Raw genomic sequence first — 21199 nt, forward strand, 5'->3', positions numbered from 1 at the left:
CCGAAGCACGCACATGCTCACACTCTCCAAGCTTGGGCGCGGCTGTTCCGAGTGCGAGGTTCGAGTCGAGTTCGGTCCGCGCTACGCCAGAAGCCGGCAAGCGCCCCCGGTATTCGGTGGGCGCCCAAACGAGGGCCGCCGCGAGCCTACCCCGCGGCGCGCACCTCTGTCCCAGCCCCGCCCCCCGGCGGCAGCGAGTGGCGGGCGGAGCGCGAGGCTAGAGGCGCGCTGGGCTGCGCGGCGCCACCTCCCCTCCGCGCTGGAGGAGGGACCGAGGGGCCCGGCGGGAGAGAGAGAAAGCCCGACCGGCCAGCTGGGGAAGAGCTGCATGCAACCGGTGGGAGGCCGGGCCGGCTGGGGCTCCGGCTTGAGCTCGGAACGTTTCTTGGCGGGTCTCTGGCGGCGAGCGCGGACCGCCCGGCGGCGGCGGCTCTGAGCTGGCAGGCGGAGGGCTGTCTCCCGCGCCCGCCTGCCCGGCGCGGTCCGAGGATGCGGGGGGGCGATGCCCGGGGCCAGGGACGCGCTCTGTCACCAGGCGCTGCAGCTGCTGGCCGAGCTCTGTGCCCGTGGGGCCCTGGAGCACGACAGCTGCCAAGATTTCATCTACCACCTGCGGGACCGTGCCAGACCCCGGCTCCGCGACCCAGGTGAGTGCTGCCACCGCTGCCGCCGTCTGGCGCGACCAAAAGGGCCCTAGGCTGGGACTTGGGGATGACCGGGGCCTGAAGCAGGAGAGCGACGCGGACTGGTGGAGGGCAGGGGGTGGCCACTGAGCCTAAAGAGGAATCAAGAAGCAGTGTGCCCCGTGGCCCGATGCTAGAACCGGGCAGGACCCGGGCGGGACCCGGGCAGAGGCTGCAGAACGGAGGCCGAGTTAGGGTGGGCAGGGATAGGGCAGGAGGAACCACGCCCGCCACCTGCGCTCCCCTTTACAGGGCTCCTGGGGGGCAGCTCCTGAGCTCTAATATTGGAGCTCTACTTCCCAGTCTCTGCGTCTTGAGCCAGGGGAGGCCCGGCGGCCTCCCAAGCTGTGAAAAGAGGGACGAGGCCGGAGGAAACTCTGGGAAGTTGGGAGTTGGGAACGGACCCCGGCTGCCGCTGAATCCCACCGGGAGCTGCTTACCTTGGCTCCTAAGCACCTAGTTTCTTTCCTTGGTCTGGGCTGAAAAGGACGGGACGGGATCTGGAGGTGGGAAGCTACTGGTTCTGGGCAGCTGGGCCTGAACCCATTCCCTGCTGGTCACAAGGCGCGGAGGTGGCCTGGGCCTGGGCGCCTGACTCCAAGGCACCTCCGCCCAGCACACTAGGGTGGGTTTTCCCGTCATGGCTTGTGAACCTGCTGTTATCCCTAGTGAAAGTTGAGAAGCTCCTAACTTTGGAAAGTTCATTTATTTTGGCATTTGGCCAATTAAGGTTGGAGGAGGGAGTTTTAGTGATGCCATTTGATTTCCCCAAGGGCGCCTGGTCTCGCATTCTTCTCATCCACTATTAGTTCATTCCTTCCAAATGTTTGCATGAGAGTCTTCTCACCTGGAGAAATTGTTTTCCTGAATATTCTCCTAACCTAAGAACTTTCAAATTAAAAAAAAAAGCATATTGTGGTTGGATTATTTAAAATGGGATGAGAACATGGCCTTTCCTTTGATATTCCTGTGTGTAATAAATATTGGCAATGAGCTATTGCTGTGCAAATTATTCAGTGCCAGTTTACCTCATTTTAAGCCAATCCATTATATAAAAATACATTTGCCCAAAGGATATATTAGAGAATTATTTGATTCCTAAAGAGATTCACACTGAGCCTGACTTAAATAGAATATCCTTGATAGGATATTCAAGATATGTGTGGAGAATGCAGCCGTTTAAAGTTTATATCAGATTTTCCATACTCAAAGCGTTTTTTTCTCTTGAAAAAGAATGATTATTGTTCTCTACTGCCTGTGGGTTACATTAATAAGTTTATCAAATGATCACTAATGTGTTACCTCAAAGAGGAGAATTCAGTGATCCTAGTTGGATTTCCCAGGAGGTTTAGTATCCAGCTTGTGTGTGTCTCATTGCTGGATGCTTTGCCCTGCATAGATCAGAGATGCTGATGAAGTGCTCCTCTCACCAACACAAGTCCCAGAAATATGTCCCAAGTGTGTGATGTTCTGGTCTTACACAGCAAGATTACAAGATCATTTTTTAACATGCTTCACGCAAAGCAAGTGTTAGTGCTAAAACGTCTTGCTTTGTTACCTGACACTGTGTCATGGGCTCTCCTTGTTATCCCACAAAAGCCATCATCTTTGGCTTTATAAGAAAAGGTGGGTGGGCTTGTCTAAATTGCATGTTTACCACACCAAACCATTTGGGCCACTTGGCCACTCTTCTCCTTGGAATCGAGGGACTGAATTCCATGTTCTTAGGCTCTCCTCAGGCCCTACACTGGCCAGCCCTCGAGGAAGAGCCACAGAGAATACTCTTTAGAGAGGAAATCTGATTCTTTAGCTGAGAAATAGCTGTAGATAGGAGTCTGCCCTGCTGCTCTTTGAGTTCCTGAAAGCAGTGCTCTGCTTTCTTAAACTAGGGCACATGGTTTTGAGGTAGCCGCATGCCCCTCTGGCTCTTTAGTTTGTGTCAGAAAGTAGCCTGCTCATGAGGCAGGGGAGGGAGACTGCAAGTGCAAGGTGAGAGGAAATGAGGCCAAAGATGACATCAAAAGTGCACCCTTTCCTTCAGGGCACTTCAGCTCAGGCCAAATCTCCCTCCATTTCCTTCCTTGCTTGCCTTGCTCACATTAATTCTGACATCAGATGCATTTATCTCCATCTTGCTGAAGCTGTTTGTGCAAGCCAAGAGTGGCCTTAATCTGTGAGCCCTAAAAGCTGAGTGGCTGGAGAAGCTACACTGCACAACACTATGTGAATAAAGCTATTGTGTGGTGTGAAGCAGAACAATCGGGTAGAGCAGCCTTGGTGTATGGGTCCCCAGAGAGAGTTGTCTGTAGATGGGTGACTTCCATTTTTTTTAAAGAAATCCATCTGAATGCCACCTTCCAGCTTTCTTTGCCTATTGTCTGTTCATACCCACACAGTGGTAGCTAGCTTTTTCAAACTCCACTAAAAATATTAGTTATAAAAGGAGAAAACTAGATATAATCCCCTATGGATAGCAGAGTGACACTCTGTCTAGGATGTTTGTTCATTTCTTCAGAGGTAGGGTAAGGCAGTGTCACAGACCAGTGTGCCTGGGGCAGAAAGAAGAGTAAGTGAAAAGGTCCTGAGGCAGTAACATCACTGCTACAAAGAGCAGTGACGTCAGAGGTGATTGGAGAAGAGTGAAAAAATGGAGAGTGACAAAAAATGTGGTCAAGGGTTGAAGAGGGCAGATCATATAAGGTCTTATGAATGATTGTAAGGACTTTGTGTTTATTCTGAATATATACAAAGCCTTAATTATTGTTGAGAAGTGACAACACTGAATGCTATGGTGAGAAAATGCTGTGGAGGAAGGATAAAGACAGAGAAAACTGTTAGGAAGCTATTTCAGGAATCCAGAAAGAGGTGATAGTTAAGGATAGATTAGGATAGTGCTAATGTAGGTGGTGAGAAGTAACTGGATTGTGGACACAACTTGAAGGTACAGCCACTAAACTTTTTGTTTGTTTGTTTGTTTTTAATTTTTGATACTGGGAATTGAACCTAGGACCTCATGCATGCTAAACAAGCACTCTACCACTGTGCTACATCCCCAGCCCCACTAGTATTTTTGATGGAAGGAATGTGAAAGATGAAAAATATATTAGGATGATCCTAAAAGTTTTTGACCTAAGTAATTCCATTTGCTGAGCAGAAGATTTCACAAAGAAGGTTGGAGTGGGGAGGGAAATGACAAGTTTTCTATTTTGTTTTTCACATTTTGTACGTATTAAGTGTGTGATGCCTCTTTAGGTAGACAAGCTTAGTTGTATTGTAACCTGAGATCTGAATATTCAGAATATTTTCTGAATATCACCAATTGGTTTATGCTTATAGTTTGTAACTGGAGACTTCATTGTCAATAGGCCAATTGGTTGTAGAGCTGCATTTATTGTTGGAAGATTTCCTTTGTAGGAATTAAAAGCTCTCGTACACTTCTACTTATTGATCTTGTTTATACTTTTTTTCAGAATTAGTCTCATCCCTCTTCTCCATTATACACCTTTGGCTGTTAGGAGGGAACAATCTTAAATTATCTGGACCTACTGTAGTCCACGTCTGGAAAGACAATAGGATTAGATCATATAACTTCTAGTTTTTAAACATGTTTTTATAACTTTCCTGTGTTTTTTTGTTTTTATTTATTTATTTTTTTTTTCTGGTAGGGTACCAACAAGCACTTTATGTAGGTCATTTCTCTTGGTCCTCCTAACAATTTTCTAAGACTTTGCTTCTCAAAGCTCTGGTCTATGGGGTGGGCCAGCAGCATCAGCAGCATCTGGGAGCTTGTTAGACATGCAGAATCTCAGGCTAAAACCAGATCTACTGACTATGAATCTATATATTTATAGGATCCTCAAGGGAGTTGTGGGCACATTAAAATACCAGAAGCATTACTAAAAGTTATTGGTATATATGAACAAAGTGAAGTGTAGAGAAGTAAAGTAGCCAGAGGCTATGTATCTTTTTTTTAAAAAAAAGAGTTTGGTCTAAGTCAAAGTAGCTTCTTAGGTAGTCACATAACATTTACAGTTGCCTCTTGGTGCCTATAGGACACTGGTTCCAGGACCCCTCATGATGTCAAAATCTGAGGATGCTCAATTACCTTATATAAAGTGATGTTGTGTTTGCATATAACCTATGTATATCCTCCCATATACTTTAAATCATCTCTAGACTGTTTATAATACTTAATGCTATGTAAATAGCTGTTATAGTATTTAAAGAGTGATGACAAGAAAAAATTTATACATGTTCAGTTCAGATGCAATTTTTTCTAACATTTTTAATGGTTGGTTGAATCCATGGAGATGGAACCCACAGATATGGAGGGATGAGTAGACTAAGAACTTAGAAGTTATTGTGAAAGAAAAAACATAAAAGTCATCCTTAAACCTATTTTCTCTATTCTGTACTTATGTAATTTAATCCTCAATTGTAGGTTAAATTTATGTAACTAGAGATTCACCTTAGTATTTTATCACAAATTCTGTTTTCCAGGGTACTGGTTTTCCATTCATTCCATCTTCGTATTCTGGAGACTCTTCTGCATGTACCCAAGGTTTATAAAATATTCACAGGGTCTGGTTGTGAAGCAGAGCCTTAAGTCTCATCATTAGTGATCCTTCTCTCCAGATAAATGTTACTCTATTTGGAAAAAAAATTTTTAGACAAATGATTTTCAGCTTTGGCTGTATATTAGAAATACCAAGTTCTAACAAACAAATAAAAAGAAAACAACACAAACTTAATAATGACCAGGCTGTATCTTAGACCAATTAAATCAGAATTATCTGAGGGTAGGACCTGGTATCAGTATAACTTTTAAGTTCTTCATTTGATTCTAATGTACAACCCAGTGGAGGACAACTTTGAAACCATGAGGCAAAGAATGAGAGCACCTAACTCTTCTTGGCTCAGATCACATTTCTTTTTTTTGCAAAATTAGGAAAAATGGTATCAAAAAACCAGGGAGCTTGACTATTACCCTTGTATGGTTAGATTCCGTATCAGCTCTTTCCTAACTTTCTTGTGACAATATTATGCCAAATTTTATTTTGAAATCTCTTTAAAAATATCATGAAAAGAATATAATGAGACTCTATTGTATCTAACCCAATTTGAAGGAGGGGGGAAGAATCTCAAATTATATTGAGAAAAATATCGTTCAAAGAGTTCATTAAAGGCCAGAATGCTGGAACTTTGTTAATGTCACCTTGTGTTGAATTATGGTGAAATCACTTATTAGGAAATATACATGTGAAATAATAATTAAATATAGTTTCTGAGGAAAAAAAATCTTCAAAATAACCATCATGATTAAGGGTTAGTCTTAATTCAAACTTTTCAAGTCAGTCAAAAGAAAATAAATCTTAAGACACCGGATTTTTATGAATAGACTTTGGTGTGATTATGCACAATGGGATTAATTTTTTAAAAAAAATTAATGTTAATTGCAATCAGGAAATAGAGTCTTTTAAGGAATGAGTGGCATATTGGATGCACAATATGTGAAGATCTAATTTGCATTTACTTTAGTGACATTTTAGGGCTTCTTCATAAATATTTTATTTAAACAAGTGTGTTTTCATCTCTGTGGGATTCCTCTACATGGGCCAGTGAATGGTTTAGTCATGAGGTAATTATCAAGAGGGGAAAACAAAAGCAAATTGTGGTAAAGGCATCACAGGCAGCCCTGTGGCCAGCTGCCTCTCTCAGAGTAAACAATCAAAAGCACATACTTTTTGATGTGGCCAAAACTCTGAAGTAAAAATTAATCTGACAGTTAAGGGAAACTCATGCTAAAATTCCCTATTATGTATAGAGCATAAATATTGTTTTCACTGGAAAAGCATATTGGCACTTTTGTGTTCATGTGTGCATGTGAAATTTTCTATATGGTTGCTTAGAAAAAATTCATAATCTCCTTACCAGAGTGACTTGAGGGAACTAACAAGTTCACATACCAATGTGTATAGAGTAAGGGGAAGAGCTTAGTGAGAGGCCTAAATGGGAGAGCAGTATCATTTTTTAAGGATAAGGTAGAGTATGCATTTCTTTCTGAATGAAATTACAACGTGGGTTGTGGAGTTTTCACTGTGATCATTGATCTTCCTTGTGCATCACAATTTTTTTCTTTCAGGTGTTTCATTTAGTTGGCTCTCTAGGAATGTCTGTAGACCAAAGCAAACCCTGAAGAGTATGCTTTGCAGATCTCCTTGAAATATTCATGCATCCTTGTGTGTGCATTTTATCACACAATTTTTTTTTAATCAACAGTGATAGAAATGTACTTGAAAGTAGAAAGAAGAAAGAAAGAAAGAAAGAAAGAAAGAAAGAAAGAAAGGGAACAAGAAAATCACTGAGAAAATCAGAATAAGCCAAGGCTTTGGAGTCAGACTCTGACCCTGCAATTACCAGCTTAGTGACCTTAAGCAAATCTCCATTTTATTCATCTGTCAAATGGGAGTAGATGGGTCCTGCGGCACAATGCCCAGAGTAAATGTTTTATTAATTGCTTGATAAATAGGTATCATTGGTAGTGGTATCATCTGCCCCACATATCCTTTTAGCTGTGGTCCATTGGCATTTATCTATTTTACCTATACTTAATCATATGTAGGTAAAATTTCTTGCAAACATAGCATTTTATCACTATTTATTGCTGCATGGCCCTGGACAGGTTATTTAGCCTCTGTATCCTGTTTTCTCATCAGTAAAATGGGTTACGAAGATCTGGGTTACTAATATCTAGGTAAAATATAGGATGCCAGTTAAATTTAAATTTCAGATAAACAGTGCATAGTAATGCATGGAATATATGTATGCAAAGCAGTTATTAGTTGTTTATCTGAAGTTTAAATTGAACTGGGCATTCTGTATTTTTATTTGCTAAGGCTGGCAACTCCATTCTAGTATCTATCTCATAATACATGTCACATAGTTACCATATTATCTGACATGTGGTAAATGCTCAATAAATATTGGTCATCATTACTATGATTACATAATTTTTCCATGAGGAATAACCATTGTTCAGTTATTATGATTATGACTGTATGAAAGAGTAGTTATACTTTTTTAACTTACTAATTCTTTTGGGGGTGTTTCCAGCTTTTTAAAAATTTCACTGGATATAAATCATGTATCTATAATCTCCTACTTTGTTTTGGGAAAAAAATTTAAATGTTAAATTAGCAACCATGAACTCAAATTGATTTCTAGAAGATCTATGTTGATTAGACCCGCTACATGTCTACAACAGTTGGTGGTAGAATGTGAACAAAAGGTCGTGAATTGAACACTTTTATTTAGTAGCTACCAAGTTATTTCAATTTGTATTTTATTGATGGTAGGATTGAATATTTTAACCTACATGTAATTTTTATTTATTCTATACAATGTGCCAATTTATTTTTTGAGAATATAAGTGTTTTCTTACCAGTTTGTTTTATGTAGGATGTAAATATTCTATTGAATTAGCTCCTAGGAGTTCTGAATAGCGAATTATGTTTTTTGACTATAATTACTGTATTATACTATATCATCTTTTAAAATTTCAATGCAAAATAATGCCTTTATTTGTATGAACTAGGATAAATATACAATTTATATTTTTTAATATTTTATTTTCCTCCCCAGTCCACCCTTCCCTAATGTAGCCTTTATGCTAGCCCCACTGATTTGATCAATCTTTTCTAATTAGAATTAAGTTAAATTAAAAAAGCATTCATTGAGTGCCTCTTAAGTGCCATATACTAGGTCAGGCCTCAGTATTTTGAAGATACATTAGACAAGCTTACCACCCCTATGGAATTGAGATAAAATAATAATTTCAATTAATAAAGTCAAGTCAGGAAGGAGATATGTACTGGATATATAGTGCAGGAAAAGAGAAGTAATTAGCTGACTTGAGTGCATCTATAAAGGCTTCCTAGAGAAGTTATTCTTGGGGTGGAGCAGTTTGCCTGGAACTTGTGGGTAGGATGGGTGTTCTAGGAAATTACAAAGGCTGCAAGACAGGAGAGAATGGATCCTTGGCAATACTAGGTGCAGTGTGTGCTGGGAATGTTGAGAGCTGAGATTTCCCTATAAACATTGGTCGATCTTGAAGTCCTTGTATGCCATTGTCAAAGTCCACTGAGGACGAGGCTGGGACACTCTGACACAGAAGTCTTGAAAGTACAGTTTGCTATGATGAGCCCAAAGGATCCACTTTCAGCAAAGTACTCCAGGAGATTTCCAGCTAGGGGAAGTTTTGTGACTGTGGCTTCTCCTGTCTTCCTGATTCCTCATGGGAAATACACCTCAGTTGGTGCTGATGATGTTCTCCCTGTGTAGGTAAAGTCCTGGCAGACGGGAATCACTGAATGGAAGGTTACCTATGTTAGATCCCCAATCATGTCACTCTGAATATCAAGCATAATTACCTGCTTACAGTTGTAAAGACTGCCTTTAGCAAGTTTAATCATCTGGTTCATACATCTGGGTTCTGGATATAATTTCTGACTATGCCAACAGTGACATCTTGCTTCCTTGCCTGGTTATTTAGTAATGAAAAAAAAAACCCAATATGTTCAGTTGCATTGCAAAAGTGTAGTCTGTGATTATGTACAGTCTGTTTTCTCTGGTGTTATAGGGCCCAGAAGGTAGTAAGCACAGCAGACCTGCTCAGTGCCCACCAATCCATGCTGTGGAGATGTTTCTTTCTTTTTCTCTGTCAATTGCTAAGTAACAGACAAAATTATTTAAAAGAATTGGATCAAATGTTCTTAGGTAGGTCCCAACTATCTGCTTTTCACATGTGTCCCGACCCTACCTCCACATATACATTTTATTTATCACATTTATGGAATATGCCTGACTAGCTATTTCAGTTTGCATCAGCTGTAGTACTGGAGAACCACTGAAAGGTTTTAAACTAAAGATTGAGTTAAGCAGATTTCCCTCTTAATTAGATCATTTTGGAGACAGGAGGAAGATTGATTAGAGAGGTTATAATTGGGGTTGCCTTTAATTTCCTCATTATATGTTTATTAAGCATCTGCTATATGCCAAGCTCTATTCTGGGTGAAGTCATTTAATGACAGTGATATGTTTTGAGAAATGGGTTGTTAAGGAATTTCATCACTGGAAGAACATCACATAGTATACTCACACAAACCTAATGGTATATGCCAATCACTTGATATGGCTTCTTGATATAGTCAAGAGACAGGGTAAACTGGAGATGTATGAGGCTGCTGCCAGTGTAACATGTCATACTGTTTATGGTAAACCTTGTAAGTTTATAAGTAGAAGTATAAGTAAAAGGCATAAGCAAAAAGTATGATATAATACATACATAAACAGCAACAAGGTATTTATTATTATCAGGTACTGTGTACTGTTCATAATTATATGTGCTATACTTACATGACTGGCAGTATAGTAGGTTTATGTACACCAGCATCACCACAAACATGTGAGTAATACATTGTGTTATGATATTAAGACAGATAAGATTCAGTAGGTGATAGGAATTTTTCATCTCAATTACAATTTTGGGGGACCACCATTGTATATGACATCCATCACTGACCAAAATGTCAGTATGTGGCACATGACTGTTTGTACAAAACCTAGAGGCCTACATACAGGCATATCTGTATGTACATACATGTAATGGTATATACAGCAATGTTGTACAAACAAAACAAGAGCAAAAAATTTGCCCACATGGAACATACATGTTGGCAAATGGAAAATGATAGTATATAAGTTAATTAATTGCATAGTATGTTAGGTATGATCTAAGAAAAAAAGTATGGGAAGAGAATAAGGTATAGAGATTAAAATAGCATCACTTAGAAGTTGCTTATGAGTAAAGATCAGGAGATGCAGGAGCAACACATGCACATATCAGGGGAAGAACATTCCAGGCAAGGGAACAATAGGCAGAAATGTCCCGAGGCGGGGGCCACTGGGTTTGTAGAGAAGTTGACAAGAGGTAGGGTAGTAATAGGTGAAGTCAGAGAAGTGATAGCATTCTGAGTGTAGAGCCTGTAAGCCAGTGTAAGGAATGTGACTTTACTCAGAATCTAAGATGGGAAACCAATAGAAAAATTTTAAAAGGATCACTGATCAGCGTGTGGAAAACAGACTGTAGAGAGAAAGGTGGAATCCGTGATAGCAGTCATGAACCGAAGAGTGTAGGTGAGAGATGGCGGTGGTGTGAATCATAGTGATAGCAGTGGAAGTAGTGAGAAGTTGTTCAATTCTGGGAAGTTTGAAAGTAGAGCTGACAGGTTTTACTCTTGGATGGATGTGGAGTGTGAAAGAGAAGAATTAAGCATGACTCCAAGATTTTGTCCTGACAACAGAACTGTAAGAGAATTATGTTTGAGGGGAATGATTTGGAGCTAAGTGTTGAATGTGTCAAGTTGGAAATGCTCATTAGTGAGTGAAGTAGGAGAACAGACTAGAAACTTGGAAACGTGAGCCTGGAGTTTGGGGAAAGATGGCTGGGCAGGAGATATACATGTGAACGTTATTGGCATATGAATGATATTAAAATGAGTCTGACTGAAATCATCTAGGAAGGCAGTGTGAGTAGAGGAGAGAAGGTTACTGGAACTGAGTTCTGGAACTCTCCAACACTGAAGGTTTGGAGAGAAGTTGAGGAATCACAAAGGAATTATAGAGGGACCAGAAATGAAGAAGAAAATCCAAGCAAGAGCATTGACCTGGAAGCCAAGCTGAGGAAGGTGATGGAAATGATGTAGTACGGAGTACATGATGTGGGGCAAAGAAGGAAGGGTTGCTAGAGAGATGTCTTTGGATGGGCACAGGAGTTCAAGAAAGAAGTTTGGACTGCAGCTATAGGTACCAAAGGTACATGCACAAAATTTGAAGCAAAAAAAAAAAAAAAAAAAAAAAAACTAAATGAGCTTACTTTTTCAGTCTATCCAGCCCATTAGAACAAAATCACCATAAACTGCATGGCTTAAAACAACAAACATTTATTTTTCATAGTTTCAGAGGTCAAGAAGTCCAAGATTAAGCACTAGAGATTTAGTGTCAAGTGAAACTCCATTTCTCAGACATGGCATCTTCACTCTGCCTCCTCACGTGGTCGAAAAGGGCCAACAAGCTCTCTTGAGCCTCTTTCCTAAGGGCACTTACCTTATTTACGGAGGTTGTGCCCATATTTTCTAATCACTTGCCAAAAGACCTCACCTCCCAATGTTATCATATTTGGAATTAACTTTCAACATATGAATTTTTGGGGAAACATAGACTTATGGACCACAGCACTAACCAAGGGGTGAATGAATATAGAAACGAAGTTAAATACTCAATTAGAGGTCGAGAAGACAAGGAGAACCAACAAGGAAACTGAGAAGACTCTGCAAATAAAGTGGAAGAAAAATCAAGAGTGTGGTGGTCTGGAAGTGAAGAAAATATTCGTGAGAAGAGGGAATGATTTCCTTCATGAAATACAACTGATAGGTCAAGTGAGATAAGGACCAAAACTGACTATTGTATTCAGCAACATGGAGGTCCATTGGGAGGAGTGATGGACAAGTGGAGTTGATGAAAGTCTGACAAGGGTCTCTTCAAAGAGGAATAAGAGAACAGAAATTGAAGAAATAGAACAGAAACATTTTTTTTTTGATGTATGAAGGGAAAGGAGAAAAATTTTTTCGAAAGATAACTTTTAAACATTTTCTTTTATAATTTTTACAGTTTTGTTTTTAAAAAGGAAAATTACTACATGTTTGTTTGCTAAAGAGAATGGAAAAATTATGCAGAGGATTGAACTACTGGAGTGATATGCTGAGTGGGTTTTTCAATAGTTTGTTCATTGTCAAAGAGTCAAGGCAGAATATTTGGGCACAGGTGTGAGATGTGCTGTGAGAATTCCATAGAAGTTTGTCTTGTGATTGCTCTTTCATTCTCAGTGAAATAGGAAGTAGCAAAATGATCAGCTGAGAGTGAGGATGGGTCTGAAGTGATGGAGGTTTAAAGACAGGAGAATGGTAAATGATTGTCTAGGAGAGTGGGAGAATGAGTGGTTTAGGACCTGGAGGATGATTGCTGGGAAATACTTGGGTCCTGCTTGAAGTTGGTAATCATGCATTTAAAATAAAATCCATCAGCATAGGTGTGTTTTATTGCCCATTACATTCAGCTAAGTTTTTACAGACCTGAGAGAGAGGTTTGTGTTTATATTGGGTTTGTGTATATATAACAATGAAAGAGTAGCAAAAAAGTTTAAGGTGTATAGCACAGAGTGATGGAGTGATTGACACTGAAATTTGATTGGAATAAGAAAAGAAAAATGGACATGGAAAAGGATTAGGGATAGTGAAGAGGTAGTAGAATTATTGGATTATAGGTCCTAGAGGCCTGGGATGATTTGGGGGAATGACGTGAAGAGGAGGGGTCCATAGGATGGGATGCCTGAAATCATGATGATGGAGGAGCTGCACTTGTTTCAACCAGCTCCAGGGCATGACCAGCTCTTGGACATGATAACAGTGTGAGGCCCCACAGTAGGGTGAGAGGAAAAATTACTGAGAGGAGCTCAAGAGCTAAAGTGTTAGGTTTTTGGAAATGTTATCACTACATGGATATTGAATTAACCAAGAATTATGATGAAGGTGGTTTGGAGAGAGTGACAGTAAGCCAATGAATGGATTGTTCTGGGAATGGGTGAAGTGATCTGAGGAGTGATAGATGTCTACAACACAAGAATGGGTAGTTGTGGTGTAGTCAGTCAATTGGATATTCAAAACTGGGGGATTTTAGAGAAAACATCAGTAGGTGGTCGACTGTTAGTTTTTATCTAGGCAGAGGTGTTGAAGAAATAATTATTTATTTAGTACTGAAGATTGAACCCAGGGATACTTTACTACTGAGCTACCTCCTAGAGCCTTTTTATTTCTTATTTTTGAGATAGAGTTTCACTAAGTTGTTTAAGGCCTTGCTAAGTTTCTGAGGCTGGCCTCAAACTTGTGATCATTCTTCTCAGCCTCCTGAGTCACAGGAATTATAGGCATGTGCCACCCTCTTAAAGGAATATTTAAGGCAATAGATAGATATTTAAGGGGTAAAATAGTCTGTGCAGTGATACAAAATAGGGGGATTCTGATTCCCAATTGTCTGATATGCATTCCTGGGAATATGTTCCCATGATTTATTAGATTTACTAATGGAAGTCAAGTATGTTTTGTGGGAAAATAATGATATTAATTTTGAGCATGTTAAGTTGGAGGATATAGAGATACCTGGTGCCAGAGTAGTTGACTGGTGGGCCCCTGGGAAGAAGTTACTGGGAATCAATGAGGATAAGAAAAGGTTGAACACTAAGGGCCCTTTATAACTCATAGATTTTTGGAGAGCAGTTACCAATTCTGGCTATGCATCAAAATCAATCGGTGGACTTTCAAAGGCACAGCTGTCCTGCCCTGATTGATTAAATCAGAGTCTTCAGGGTGACACCTAAAATATCCATACATATGAATCTGATGTGTAGTCAGGGTTGTGACTGACATACATTAATGGCCTGCATGGGTTGAAATTACTTTTTATAGCCTCACTGTCAAAGTAAATGCTCAAACATCTGTATAAAACTCTCATATAATATTATGTGAAGAAATACAAACACAAAAATGTAGTAACTATGTATCACTGATACCTTTTTAAAAAATCACAATGGGAGTAATCTTAAATTATTAGTAAGTACAGCTGCTTTTTGCACAATTAATAATAGATCCTGTAGAGAATTTAGTTGCAGGATATAACTGTCGTATCCTAGCACTAACTAAAATTGCAGTTTTCTTTATTGCTAAGTAAACAATATGATTATCATTTGTTCTTAGTTTAGGATAACCATATGATAAATAAACTCTATAAAGACCGTAGGCCATGATGTTAGAGAATGTGGTTCCTTTATTCTTGTAGACTGTAAATCATCTTGCAGCATGCTTACTTCTTTAAAAAAAAAAAATAAAGTCCCTGAATCAGAGCAAGAAATTAAATACGAATGAGGAGGCCACATTAGAATCTCTTTTAACACTTTATTCAGGTGCCTTTTACTGTATTTTAAATTTTTATTGTTTTGAATAAGATGGATACCAGTTGCTGGTCTAGCTGAGCTCCCTCTGAAGGCCTCCTAGATTATTTCAGAAGGAATGAGAAGACAGGGCTGTGTGCTCTTTAATCTGTTCCACCATGACTGCTACTTTAGATTTAGTGTAACTGTAACATCCTGGATTTATAGGTCATCTCTCTTCTGGAGCTTTTAAAGTATTTTGTGTATATTTAATTTTGAGGGAGCTAAAATTTATCATGTTGTGGAATTTATTTCAGAAACAGTCTACAAAGAGAACTAGAAAATCTCACAAAGTGTTTCATTTTTTTCTTCCATATGCAGTTGGTAGAAACATCATTGATTCCAACTCCATGCTGCTGTAGAAGCCATTTATGTGTGGATTACTGGAGGTTTCTCTGGAAGGGAAATCTAATCTCCACAGGTTCAGTTTGAGAGGATCCCCTTGGCAGACTGATACCGATTAAAGTTGCTGCTCTTTTCCATTTTTTAATCTTTTAGTTTTTATATTGTCTTATGCTTTAGTAACTCGATCACAGTTGTCTTCCTAGTACCTCAGTGTGGAAGTTAGGAAGTTAAACTGGGCAGACTCACAAAACAAGAACTCTGGGGGCTGTGGTTTTAGCTCAGTGATAGAGCACTTGCCTCACACATGTTCTGGGTTTGATCCTCAGCACCACATAAAAATAAAATAAAATAGGGTAAACTTTTTCTTCTATTAGACAAAGGGTCTCTGGTTTGATTCCTAGATCCTTGATCCATTTTGGGTTAACTTTTGTGCATGGTAAGAGGGATTCAATTTCATTTTGTTGCATATGGATTTCCAGTTTTCCCAGCACCATTTGTTGAAGATGCTATCCTTTCTCCATTGCATGCTTTTAGCACCTTTGTCTAATATAAAGTAGTTGTAATTCTGTGGGTTAGTCTCTGTGTCCTCTATTCTGTACCATTGGTCTACCAGCCTGTTTTGGTTCCAGTACCATGCTGTTTTTGTTACTATTGCTCTGTAGTATAGTTTAAGATCTGGTACTAATTTCCATCATGTGGGGTTAGGCCCCAATTTCCTTAATAAGACACCCATAGCATAAGAATTAAAACCAAGAATCAACAAATGGGATGAATTCAAACTAAAAGGTATTTTCTCAGCAAGAGAAATACTATGTGAGGTGAATAGGGAGCCTACATCCTGGGAACAAATTTTTACCCCTCACACATCAGATAGAGCTCTATTCTCTAGGGTATACAAAGAACTCAAAAAGCTAAATATCAAAAACAAAACAAAACAAAACAAAACAAAAAAACCAAATAACCCAATCAACAAATGGCCAAGGACCTGAACAGACACTTCTCAGAAGAGGATATACAATCAATCAACAAATACACGAAAAAATGCTTATCATCTCTAGCAATCAGAGAAATGCAAATTAAAACTACTCTAAGATACCATCTCACTCCAGTAAGATTGGCAGCCATTATGAAGTCAAACAACAATAAGTGTTGGCGAGGATGGTGGGGGGGCGGGAAGATACACTTATACATTGCTGGTGGGACAGCCAATCTGGAAAGCAGTATGGAGATTCCTTGGAAAGCTGAGATTGGAACCACCATTTGACCCAGCTATTTCTTTTCTTGGTCTATACCCAAAGGACCTAAAAACAGCATATTACAGAGACACAGCCATATCAATGTTTATAGCAGCACAGTTCACAATAGCTAGACTGTGGAGCCAACCTAGATGCCCTTTAATGGATGAATGGGTAAAAAAAAATGTGGCATTTATACACAATGGAATATTACTCAGCACTAAACAATAACAAGATCATGACATTCGCAGGGAAATGGTTGGCATTAGAGCAGATTATGCTAAGTGAAGTTAGCCAGTCCCCCAAAAAACAAATGCTGAATGTCTTCTCTGATATAAGGGGGTGATTAAAAATGGGGTAGGGAGGAAGAGCATGGGAAGAACTTGAGATAGGGAAGACAGGTGGGAGGGAAAGGGAGGGAGAAGGGGAATTACATGGAAGGTGGAAGGAGACCCTCATTGTTATACAAAATACATGTATGAAGATGTGAGAAAAAAGAAAAGAATAGCTTCAAATTGCTAGCTCTAACTTGTTATAGGAAATAGAGCAATAGAAAAACTAAACCAAATATTGGATTTAAGGCCTGAAAAATGGACAATTAAAGTAAACCAAAAAAGAAGGAGCAGTGCATCAGTAAAATCCAAAGGAAAATTAATGAATTAGAAGTGAAAAATAAAAAAAAGCAAAACCAAAGAAGAAAATGGTATTATTAAAGAAAACCAAAATGTTTTGCTTTGAAATGCAAACGTATAAATAGTTGGCTATTCTGACCAAGAAAAAATTGTGAGAAAAAATATGACTATAAAGCAAAAGGAATGAAAAAAGGAATGAATAACAGGTAAATAATAAAAAAGATTTAAAATCATATTTAAAATGCCATATATATGCTAGGAAACTAGAATACAAATTGAGCAGAAAGAGAAAACATCTCAGAGTGGGTGTAAAAATATAGAGAGGAAATTGAAAGATCACCAAAGAACTATCACCATACAAAGCTATAGGCCCAGGTATTTCCTCAAGTCAGATTTAGCAAAATCCCAAGTAACGCATCATCCCACTTATTTGTTGGAACTATATTAGACATTGCAAATTTGTTTTAAACTTTCATTGCAAAAATAAAAAAAACCCTCTAAATTAGCACAAGAGTAAAGATCTTTAGTACTCTCACTATCTAGAAAGAATTACTATTAATATTTTTACTAGAAGTGAAATTTCTAGATCTAGGCTTATGTGCATTACTTATTTTGATACACAATTATCAAGTTGTCCTCTAGAAAGGTTTAAGAATTCATATACTTTAAAAATTATTCCATAGCATAGAAAGGATACAGAAAAAGTACTTTGATTCTATTATCACATAGATACTAAATTTGACAAAGACATTGAAAAAAAAATCTTGATGTCAATCTCAGTTAAGCACATAAATAAATTAACAAATTCTATGTTAAGCAATAGTAAAATAAATACACCTTTGTATTAAAAGAATGATGTACTGTAACCTGGTAGTTTATTTTAAGACTACAAGAATGGGAAAGCAGTAAGAAGGCTATTATCACACTAGTAGTTGTTGTTTTTTAAACATAAATATTTATTGTAACTTTTAATTATATTTATACAAAATAAGTAAGAAATTTCACACATTCTCTGCAGCTTAGCTAAACTATACCCTCACTTTAAAAAATAGCTTTGTTTCTGGGTGTGGTGGCACATTCCTGTAATCCCAACGATTTGGGAGGCTAAGGCAGGAGGATTGCAAGTTTGAGGCCAACCTGAGCAACTAAATGAGACCCTGTCTCAAAATGTAAAAATAAAAAATAAAAAGGGCTGGGGATGTAGCTCAGTGGTTAAGTGACTCTGTGTTCAGTCCCCACTAATATACCCAAATTGCTTTGTTGAGGCAAAGCATTATCATACAATTTATCCATTTTAAGTATACAATTCAATTATTTTTTAGTGAATTTACAAAGTTGTGCAAGCCTCATTAAAAATCAGTTTTATAATATTTTCATCACCCCAGAAAGATCCCTTACATCCATTCACTGTGAATTCCCTCCCCAGGAGACCACTAATCTACTGTCTCTATAAATCGACCTCTTCTGAACATTCATTGTGAATGACATCATATAATATATGATCTATTTTGTTGCCAGTTCCTACCCTTACCATAATGTTTTTGAAGTCTAGCCATGTTGTAGCATGTATCATTAGTTGTTTCCTTGTTACTGATAAGTATTCTCTTATATGAATACTATTTTATTTATCCATTTACTAGTCTTTGGACATTGGCTTTTTTCCACTTTGGTGCTATTTTAACATTGATGCTTAGAACATTCAGGTACACGTTCATGCTTTCATTAACAAGAGTGGTTACATACTTACAGGTAGGAATTCTGGGACACTAGTAATTCTGTGTTTAATATTTTGATGAACTATCAAACTCTTTTCTGAAATGTACTATTTTACATCCCCAGTGATCGTATGAATTCCCATTTCTTCACATCCTTGCCAATATTTGTCATTATTTATCATTCCAGAGGGTGTGAAATGGTGTCTTACTCACCATAGTAAGTTTTTGGGGAAAAAAAAAACATAATTTCAGGTGGTACCAAGAAAGCACATGATAAAATTCAACATTATTCTTGATAATACCTTAAGAAACAAAAACCACTATCTTCAGATGATAAAGATGATAATGATTAGTGTTGGTGATGATGACAGTTACATTTTTACATACATTATAGCTATTCGTCCTCCTTCTCCTCCTCCTCCTCCTCCTCCTCATCATCATCATCATAATTAGTAGGACTTAGTGCTAGGTACTGTTCGAAGCTTTCATATAATAACTCATTTCACATAGTAACCTTGAGGTAGGTTTTAGTGTTATCCCATTTTACAGAGGAGGACTCCAAAGCATAGACAAGTTAAGTGACTTATCTTATTGTACACAGTCATGGAGCCGCAATCCGGACACAGACACTCTGTATGCACCTTTCCCCTGTTAATCCTTATGCCATAAAAGGGAGAATGTCATCACAGGTTGGCCTTCATTGTTGCTTCATAGTTACGTGGCCTCTCCCTTGTTTTCTCACTAATCTGAAGCTCTGCTGGTCCACAACTTTCTTCAGAGAATTGTACTTCCTACTTCTCCAAGAGAAAAAAAAATACTGTAAAGAAACACTAATGGAACAAAAATAAAATAACATAGTGGTACAGTATCTGACAAAGGCGACATATCAAATCAATGGGGGAGAAAATGGATTGTGCTATAGTGCTGATATAATTTACTGTTTGGAGGAAATATTGCATTCCTGCTTCCCAAAATTTTCACATGGTTTAAATTTTATGAGAAATAAAGTCAAACAAATTCCAAAGGAAAATGTGTGCAAATTATTTTATAATCAGAATTGTCTACATATGGCAGCGAAACATAATAATATGTTAAACATAGAAGGTAAATTTTAAAAATTGTCTCCTGTAAAGAGATCTAAAGGCAGATTGCCCAGGTCTGGAAGTCTCCAGGGAGTCATAAGACCCAGGTTGCTGCTGCTGCTTCTTTTTTCCTTTAGTGCATGATTTTTAGCTGAAAGTAACCTCAGGGGTTGATATGGCTCCTGGAATTCTAGCACTCAAATTTGCTTCCCTGGGAAAGAGAAAAGATCCTACCTCAACCTGATTCTGCTCTTCTTGAGTTCTTTCTCTGGATGTAGAACTCAAAAGATATGCTTTCATCTCATTGATCAGATTCAGGCACACGACCATACCTAGCCACAAGGAAGGTTGAAAAGCAGTCTTTCAGCTTCATAGATCCTCATTTCAAATACAATGTAACTTCTGTTGTTCTGGGAATCCAGAAAAACAGACATTGAATGGCAACTACCAATTGCTGTCATATTTGAGGTAGGTGACACTTTCCTTACCTGACCCCAAAGCTAACAACCATAAAAGACAAGGTTGACAGATTTTGACAAACATAATAGCATAAACACCTTCTTTTGCAAAAGATATTATGGACAAAAATTGTACACAGAAATACATTTATTAGTAAGAAATTTGACTGCCTGTGCCTTTTGGAGAAAGAATACCAATTCTTGAGTTCCTCTTTAAATGTGCAGTAATACATTTTAGATATTGCTTAGTATTATTAGTATTATGTATGCTTTGTTTTTTATTTGAATACTTTTATTTTAATTCTTTGCCCTCAAGGGCACATTCTAAGTTCATATGTTAAATGTTACCCTGTATATTAATAAATACCCAGTGATGGGCTGCTTGATCTAGGACAGACTGAGCAAGATTACCTGAATGCTCAATTAACTGTCACGGTGAGAATTGTCTGCTTTCAGATTGATAAGAAGATCAAATCAGTAGCCATTCTCAGTTCAGTTCTTCATCAAGATTTGAATTATAGTGAAACCATTAGTGGTCTTTTTTTAAAAATACTAATCACCGAATTTCAAATCCTAGAAAAAAATCTTTGTATGTTTTTAGTGATTATTATAGACTGGAATGTTTTTAACTGATTTCAGGACTTGGGAACACTGGGAGGGGGACACTGTTTCTGGCCAAATTACTGAGAAAACAGTAATTCTTCAGTTTTCTGTTAATATCTTCTGATTTAACAAGCAAGTTAGAGCCAAGTGATTTGGGCTATTTGGTATCCTTGGTAACCACTGTTAGATGATAAATTGAATCAGTTAAAATTAATTTCTTGTGAAAATCTGCTTTCATCAGAGGTATTTGCTTTGATGTTTAGATGCACATGAAATACATGCATATATATATACTCATTAGAAGTGGAGAATATTTATAGATAAAAATCTGCAAAGCCTAGTAAATTC

General features: G+C 38.3%; 1 protein-coding gene across 1 annotated transcript in view; it reads left to right on the plus strand.

Annotated features, from left to right (window-relative positions):
• Nucleotides 1-502: 502 nt before the first annotated feature.
• Nucleotides 503-21199, plus strand: part of Syt9 (synaptotagmin 9) — a 131360-nt gene continuing 110663 nt past the window's right edge. Inside the window, exon 1 of the mRNA XM_077797263.1 lies at nt 503-647. Coding sequence (XP_077653389.1) covers nt 503-647 — 145 coding nt within the window. The remainder of the gene's footprint in view (nt 648-21199) is intronic.

Source organism: Urocitellus parryii, chromosome 4, assembly GCF_045843805.1.
Source record: "Urocitellus parryii isolate mUroPar1 chromosome 4, mUroPar1.hap1, whole genome shotgun sequence".
In the NCBI taxonomy this organism is placed as follows: Eukaryota; Metazoa; Chordata; class Mammalia; order Rodentia; family Sciuridae; genus Urocitellus; species Urocitellus parryii.